Below are 8,398 nucleotides of genomic sequence, written 5' to 3'. Positions count from 1 at the left end.
ACCGCTAACGGTGGCTAATAGCAAGTAGCTAGTTAGCTGGCTAGCTGGCTAGTTTCAACCGGAGGTTCTGGATAAAAAAGTTATAAAGAAATAATAGAATCCGTTCCACATTGGGTGAGGCGGGTTGCAGGATAGTTTATTTAGTTAAAGGATGGAAATGTGAGATTGAGCGATATATACGAAAAATACACACAAAAAAATGAAAAAACGGTCTATTAACACGAGGACACGACAGAACACACGACCCCACTGCTACGCCATCTTGGGCTGAGAATGGGCTTCATCATGTTGGCAGACAAGACCAGTTAATGTCTAGCAATCTTTAAAATGTATTATGGTGGGGTTGATTTTTATTTCTGCTCCGTCATCAGATTCCCAAAGCAGATATTTTGTGACTTCTTCTGTCAGCCTTTTATCATTTTCTTCCTAAAATATCTTCTGTTTGTTTGTTTTTAGTTTCCCAGCCCTCTATTCCTACAGTCTCTGATTCATGAGTCCTTGAGAAATGATGTCGTTGTAGTTTTGTATATTCCTAATGTGTTATTGTGTTTAGGTGAGAGAAATTATGTAATGATGTCATTGTAGTTCTGACAGAAGTGATGTAACTCTAGGGCTGACTCCAGGCCAGAATGTCTTGGCTCAGGACAGACATGGAGGGGTTGTGCCAAGTCTGTTAACTCTCTCTCACACACACACACACACACACACACACACACACACGCACACACACACACACAGTGAAACACTAGAATTACACAATAATATTTGCTTTCAATCTTGTTTATTTTAGATAATTAACTAACTCATGTGATTAAAATAATTTGAGAAAACTACACAACTACAGTAATTATATTTTTAAAGTTACAACTAAACAATGATTTAAATCAATAAGATAACATTTTGTATGTCAGACTTGACTTCCTTCATCTGGTCTTTTCCAGGCTTTTCTCCTGTGACTTGATGTCTTCCTATTAGCATTTGTAGAGTCGGTTGATCCTCAGGATGTCAGTGGTGGACAACCCCTGTCTCTGGCCGATGGACACGTTGGGGTTGGGGATGGGGGTGATGGTGTCCATTCCATTGATAGAGAAGGCTGTTTTTCCATAGTGCATGACAGAGCTGTAGTCATAGGGAGTGTTGAGGTTGTTGGTGTTTGATTTATCGAAGTTGTAGGCACTGTTAGCGTCGATGTTACTCCAGCTGATCTTGACGTACTGGTCACGGTCGCTCCTGGTTTGTTCGTGCTGGAAACCCAGAGCGTGGAGAGTCTCGTGCTGAACGATGCCGAAGTAAACGCAGCCGTCCCTTTGGAGAGAGACCACCTGTTGGCCTCCCACTCTCCCAAGAGAGGACCAGCACCCGTCTCTGGGCTCATAGCTGATGAAGTCAACCTGATTCCGACGAGGCACGAAGCGAATGCAGGTCTTGGAAGGGAAGGCCTGGAGGGCGTTCTCAATGATCTGCTTGTCGGAGGAAGTGAAGCTACTGCTCACTGTGTAAGGCACTTCAACCTTTCCGTTAGGGCCTTTGCTCCAGAAGCACCCTGAACTGGAAAATAAGATTCAGCTGGTTAGTAAATTACATTGGAAAATACTAATATTTTGACATAAAAAATATACATTTGTAATCTTTACTTGAATATAATTAGTACTTTACTCTACTTCACTAGTTTAACCAACCTGAACTATATATATATATCAACATTAGATACATGTAAAAACAACTACAAGGTAAACTGTGTTTAATTTACAAAATGTTCAACATATTTCTCTCAATTTACTAATGTTAAGTTCTTGCAACAACTTGCCACATGTCTCTGTTTTTAGAGCATTGTGGGTAATTCCACCTTCATTGACTTCATAATCCTATTATACAATGTTGTATGCATGTTTAAAGGACGAAACTTATATTGTATTAGTATTAAGCAACTTGTTGTGCTTTGAGGTGTGAACGGATATCGAAACCGTCAGTCAAATTGATGTTCAATGATGAGACAAACAATTCCCACCATCACCGCTGTTAATGACACTGGCTAATGGAGCATCCTGCACTGCTGCAGTTCTACCTCCATGTACTGCTAGTGGAATGAGCACTGTGCTCAACAACACCTGCTAATGTAGGTGAAAATGCCCATTGTTCAAAATTAAGACACGATCTCCAAAAGTAACTAATCAGAAAGATGAAGCAAATGTAACTTATGAAAACAGTTTTGGAATTGATACAAAGTGAAGTATATTATACATAAAAATACCTCATGTTGGAAATACTCAAAAAGGCTGATGCAAATAGTTTTAAAAGTAGAACTCCATAAAATATTGTTTTTTAGTGTGTGTGGGTGTTGTACCTAAAGCAAATCATGGCATTTCTGGTTGTTGGTGCCAGCAGGTCTCCCTCCAGCAGAAACTGACTGGAGCCGTTATTAGTGGTCAGAATTCTCTCAGTGAAGTCTACAGCCTCAGGGTTGTCTATTAGGATCTCCGGTCCACTTCCATCCTCCACGAGAGGGTTGGCCTGAGAGAGGTCCAGGAGGAGGAGGAGGAGGAGGGTGAGAGAGGTGCTATGCTCCATCTTCAGTGTGTGGAGAGGAGAGACTCTGGATGGCTCCTTGGATCTGGCAGTGGAGATGCTCTAGATGGGCTTCTTGGTCCTGGTGATGCTTTGGAGAGGCTCCTTGATGTGTGATTCTGTCTGGTCAGTCCTGGCCTTTTTATACAGTCCTATACAGGTGTGTCTGCAGGAGGATTAAGGGTTGGGGTCCATGTTGTTAGTCCTAAATAAACCTCTGAAGGGAGGGCTCCACCACCAAACCCACTGTTTCTACATGGTTTTAATCCATACGGGTCCATTTACACCTGGCCATGCCTACTCAACAAACACGTCACACACACACACACAAACACAAACACACACACACACACACACACACACACACACTCTCACACACACACACACACACACACACACACACACACACACACATCACACACACAAACACACACAAACACACTGTAATGACTCTACTGCAATGATGTTTTGAGGAACGTGTCAGATTGTCACTGCAGGGGATGAAGTAGGCTGCGTCCTGAATGTCACCCTATTCCCTATATAGTAGTGTGATAAAGTAGTGTACTATGTAGGGAATAGGGTGCCATTTGGGATGCAGTCATAGTGTCAATGGTTTTCCGATGATAAAAGATATGACTGATCCACTAGGTACCGGTTTACATCATTGGTGTGTTTGTTAGCTTATTGTCTAACAGTTGGGAATACAAGTACACATTACAATGCTGATGCATACTTAGGGCAGGCCAGGCCACTGGTCAAATATTGTCACTTTGCCATTTCCTGTTTTGGCAAATACTATAGGACAGGTAGAGTCACAAGTTAACAAGTTGTTCAGACAAAATCATCATTTAATGTTTGTCTGGAAATATTAATCTAATGTATTGGAAGAAATATGTTCGTTATAGATTGTGATAGTTGTGTGTCACGATCGTCATAATGAGCGGACCAAGGCGCAGCGTGATATACATCTCTTTAATAGAGTACTTCAAACAACAATTACAACACCAACAAAATGAAACGTGAAGTCCTCGGTCATACACAAACCTACACGGAACAAGATCCCACAAATGACAAGTGCACAAAAGGCTGCCTATGTATGGTTCCCAATCAGAGACAACAAGCAACAGCTGATTCACGTTGTCTCTGATTGGGAACCACCCCGGCCAACATAGAAAACACATGAACTAGAAACTAAACATAGAACACAAAACATAGACCCTACACACCCTGGCTCAACATATAAGAGTCCGCAGAGCCAGGGCTTTGTGCCTATATAGCCTAGGCCAGCATTAGTGGAAAACGGCTAAATAACAAACACCTCCAAGCTGCTTCCTTGGGATGAACATTGGACTCCAATATACCTTGATAATCTACTGATTTCATGATGCCTTGCACATTCATAACATTTTTGACATGTGTTTTTCTGGATTTTTTTGTTGATATTCTGTCTCTAACTGTTTAAATAAACCTACCATAAAAATTATAGACTGATCATTTCTTTGGTCAGTGGGCAAACGTACAAAATCAGCAGGGGATCAAATACATTTTACCTTCACTGTATATGTTATGATATTTTGGCCATATCGCTCAGCCCTTGTGTACAATTGACGTATAAAGTGATCTTAATTTTAAATTCTGCTATGTTTGAAGGGGGCCTTCCACCAACTGCTGTTTTCAGATCAAGCCATAGGTTTTCCAAGTGATTTAGATCTGGACTCAACACCGGCCATTCCAGAACAGTCCAGTGTTTATTTTTTAACCATTTACTGGTTGCTTTTCTATGTGTGTTATGTCTTTTCTTGCTGAAAGCCCTTCGATGGAGACCCCGTTTTTGGACACTGGGTTGAACATAGGACACCAAAACACGTTGATAATCTACTGATTTCATGATGCCTTGCACGTTCAAGGCCCCCCAGTACAGGAGGCAGCAAAGCAACCCCACATCATTATGGAACCTCCCCCATGTTTGATTGTGAGGAGGGTGCTCTTTTCTTTGAATGCTTCATTTGGTTTCTGGTAAAACATAGCACAGATTTTTATTGACAAAGACCTCTAATTTTGTTCAATCGGAAAAGAGAACATTTCTCCCAGGACTTAGGCTTGTTTAGGTGGGTTTTTGCTACGTTTAATCAGGGTTTCCTGTATCTCTTTCAGCAGTGGGGTCTTGCTATGTTTACCAACGACCAAATGAAGCATTCAAAAGAAAAGATCACCTTCCTTACAATCAAACATGGGGGAGGTTCAATAATTCTGTGGGGTTGTCAAAACAGGAAATGGCAAAGTGACAATATTTGACCAGTGGCCTGGCCTGCCCTAAGTATGCATCAGCATTGTAATGTGTACTTGTATTCCCAACTGTTAGACAATAAGCTACCAAACACACCAATGATGTAAACCGGTACCTAGTGGATCAGTCATATCTTTTATCATCGGAAAACCATTGACACTATGATTGCGTACCAAATGGCACCCTATTCCCTACATAGTACACTACTTTATCACACTACTATATAGGGAATAGGGTGACATTCAGGACTCAGCCTACTTCATCCCCTGCAGTGACAATCTGACACGCTCCTCAGCACATCATTGCAGTAGAGTCATTACAGTGCCAGTAACCGAAAGGTCGCTGGTTCTAATCCCCGAGCCGACTAGGTGAAAAATCTGTCGATGTGCCCTTGAGCAAGGCACTTAACCCTAATTGCTCCTTTAAGTCGCTCTGGATAAGAGCGTCTGCTAAATGACTGTGTGTGTGTGTGTGTGTGTGTGTGTGTGTTTGTGTGACATGTTTGTTGAGTAGGCATGGCCAGGTGTAAATGGACCCGTATGGATTAAAACCATGTAGAAACAGTGGGTTTGGTGGTGGAGCCCTCCCTTCAGAGGTTTATTTAGGACTAACAACATGGACCCCAACCCTTAATCCTCCTGCAGACACACCTGTATAGGACTGTATAAAAAGGCCAGGACTGACCAGACAGAATCACACATCAAGGAGCCTCTCCAAAGCATCTCCAGGACCAAGAAGCCCATCTAGAGCATCTCAACTGCCAGATCCAAGGAGCCATCCAGAGTCTCTCCTCTCCACACACTGAAGATGGAGCATAGCACCTCTCTCACCCTCCTCCTCCTCCTCCTCCTGGACCTCTCTCAGGCCAACCCTCTCGTGGAGGATGGAAGTGGACCGGAGATCCTAATAGACAACCCTGAGGCTGTAGACTTCACTGAGAGAATTCTGACCACTAATAACGGCTCCAGTCAGTTTCTGCTGGAGGGAGACCTGCTGGCACCAACAACCAGAAATGCCATGATTTGCTTTAGGTACAACACCCACACACACTAAAAAACAATATTTTGCGAGTTCTACTTTTAAAACTATTTGCATCAGCCTTTTTGAGTATTTCCAACATGAGGTATTTTTATGTATAATATACTTCACTTTGTATCAATTCCAAAACTGTTTTCATAAGTTACATTTGCTTCATCTTTCTGATTAGTTACTTTTGGAGATTGTGTATTAATTTTGAACAATGGGCATTTTCACCTACATTAGCAGGTGTTGTTGAGCACAGTGCTCATTCCACTAGCAGTAAATGGAGGTAGAACTGCAGCAGTGCAGGATGCTCCATTAGCCAGTGTCATTAACAGCGGTGATGGTGGGAATTGTTGGTCTCATCATTGAACATCAATTTGACTGACGGTTTCGAAATCAGTTCACACCTCAAAGCACAACAAGTTGCTTAATACTAATACAATATAACTTTCGTCCTTTAAACATGCATACAACATTGCATTATAGGATTATGAAGTCAATGAAGGTGGAATTACCCACAATGCTCTAAAAACAGAGCCGTGTGGCAAGTTGTTGCAAGAACTTAACATTAGTAAATTGAGAGAAATATGTTGAACATTTTGTAAATTAAACACAGTTTACCTTGTAGTTGTTTTTACATGTATCTAATGTTGATATATATATATATATATATATAGTTCAGGTTGGTTAAACAAGTGAAGTAAAGTACTAATTATATTCAAGTAAAGATAACAAATGTATATTTTTTATGTCAAAATATTAGTATTTTCCAATATAATTTACTAACCAGCTGAATCTTATTTTACAGTGCAGGGTGCTTCTGGAGCAAAGGCCCTAATGGAAAGGTTGAAGTGCCTTACACAGTGAGCAGTAGCTTCACTTCCTCCGACAAGCAGATCATTGAGAACGCCCTCCAGGCCTTCCCTTCCAAGACCTGCATTCGCTTCGTGCCTCGTCGGAATCAGGTTGACTTCATCAGCTATGAGCCCAGAGACGGGTGCTGGTCCTCTCTTGGGAGAGTGGGAGGCCAACAGGTGGTCTCTCTCCAAAGGGACGGCTGCGTTTACTTCGGCATCGTTCAGCACGAGACTCTCCACGCTCTGGGTTTCCAGCACGAACAAACCAGGAGCGACCGTGACCAGTACGTCAGGATCAACTGGAGTAACATCGACGCTAACAGTGCCTACAACTTTGATAAATCAAACACCAACAACCTCAACACTCCCTATGACTACAGCTCCGTCATGCACTATGGAAAAACAGCCTTCTCCATCAATGGAATGGACACCATCTCCCCTATCCCCAACCCCAACGTGTCCATCGGCCAGAGACAGGGGTTGTCCACCACTGACATCCTGAGGATCAACCGACTCTACAAATGCTAATAGGAAGACATCAAGTCACAGGAGAAAAGCCTGGAAAAGACCAGATGAAGGAAGTCAAGTCTGACATTCAAAATGTTATCTTATTGATTTAAATCATTGTTTAGTTGTAACTTTAAAAATATAATTACTGTAGTTGTGTAGTTTTCTCAAATTATTTTAATCATATGAGTTAGTTAATTATCTAAAATAAACAAGATTGAAAGCAAATATTATTGTGTAATTCTAGTGTTTCACAGTGTGTGTGTGTGTGTGTGCGTGTGTGCGTTTGCGTGTGTGTGTGTGTGTGTGTGTGTGTGTGAGAGAGAGAGTTAACAGACTTGGCACAACCCCTCCATGTCTGTCCTGAGCCAAGATATTCTGGCCTGGAGTCAGCACTAGAGTTACATCACTTCTGTCAGAACTACAATGACATCATTACATCATTTCTCTCACCTAAACACAATAACACACTAGGAATATACAAAACTACAACGACATCATTTCTCAATGACTCATGAATCAGAGACTGTAGGAATAGAGGGCTGGGAAACTAAAAACGAACAAACAGAAGACATTTTAGGAAGAAAATGAAAAAAGGCTGACAGAATAAGTCACAAAATATCTGCTTTGGGAATCTGACGACGGAGCAGAAATAAAAATCAACCCCACCATAATACATTTTTAAGATTGCTAGACATTAACTGGTCTGGTCTGCCAACATCATCACTTCAACAAAGTGGAGTCACATGTTGCCAACAATACAGGTTTCTCCTCACAAAAAGTTCTAAAGGGCTGTGCATTGAATCGTATGTCATATAGACTATAACAAGACTACACGTTCTGCAGACATGCACGTGTACCGGTAATTCATCTTTCTTTCCCTATACCTCCACCGAACAGGCTGCTCTCTCCTCCTCCTCCCTCTCCTCTCCAGCCCTCAGCCCCTGCCCCAGACAGCTGCCCAACCTCTCCAAGCATCACAATATCAATTAGAGATTCATAGTTTAAAGAGTGTCAACTCCTGGTTGGACCAAGCTCAGACGGCTGGAGTCCATCTGGCATCACAGAGACCTGCCTGGTGAACAGAACCAGAGGAGGACACAGCTCAGACGGCTGGAGTCCATCTGGCATCACAGAGACCTGCCTGGTGAACAAAACC

The 8,398-nt window shown here is 42.1% G+C and overlaps 2 protein-coding genes across 2 annotated transcripts; one reads left to right on the top strand and one right to left on the bottom strand.

Annotated features, from left to right (window-relative positions):
- Positions 1-764: 764 nt before the first annotated feature.
- LOC121548182 (hatching enzyme 1.2-like) lies at positions 765-2,697 on the bottom strand. Its single transcript, XM_041859550.2, has 2 exons — positions 2,345-2,697; positions 765-1,548 (listed from the first exon to the last, which is right to left on the bottom strand). Exons 1-2 carry the CDS (start codon positions 2,566-2,568, stop codon positions 972-974), a joined length of 801 nt encoding a protein of 266 aa, XP_041715484.1. The 5' UTR covers positions 2,569-2,697; the 3' UTR covers positions 765-971.
- A 2,834-nt stretch (positions 2,698-5,531) lies between these two features.
- On the top strand, positions 5,532-7,467 carry LOC121548181 (hatching enzyme 1.2-like). The gene is made up of 2 exons (XM_041859549.2): positions 5,532-5,883; positions 6,684-7,467. Exons 1-2 carry the CDS (start codon positions 5,660-5,662, stop codon positions 7,258-7,260), a joined length of 801 nt encoding a protein of 266 aa, XP_041715483.1. The 5' UTR covers positions 5,532-5,659; the 3' UTR covers positions 7,261-7,467.
- The last annotated feature ends 931 nt before the right edge of the window (positions 7,468-8,398 follow it).

Source organism: Coregonus clupeaformis, unplaced genomic scaffold (assembly GCF_020615455.1).
Source record: "Coregonus clupeaformis isolate EN_2021a unplaced genomic scaffold, ASM2061545v1 scaf0621, whole genome shotgun sequence".
In the NCBI taxonomy this organism is placed as follows: domain Eukaryota; kingdom Metazoa; phylum Chordata; class Actinopteri; order Salmoniformes; family Salmonidae; genus Coregonus; species Coregonus clupeaformis.
The sequence above is the reverse complement of the archived record's forward strand: the minus strand, read 5'-3'. Positions and strand labels throughout refer to the sequence as shown.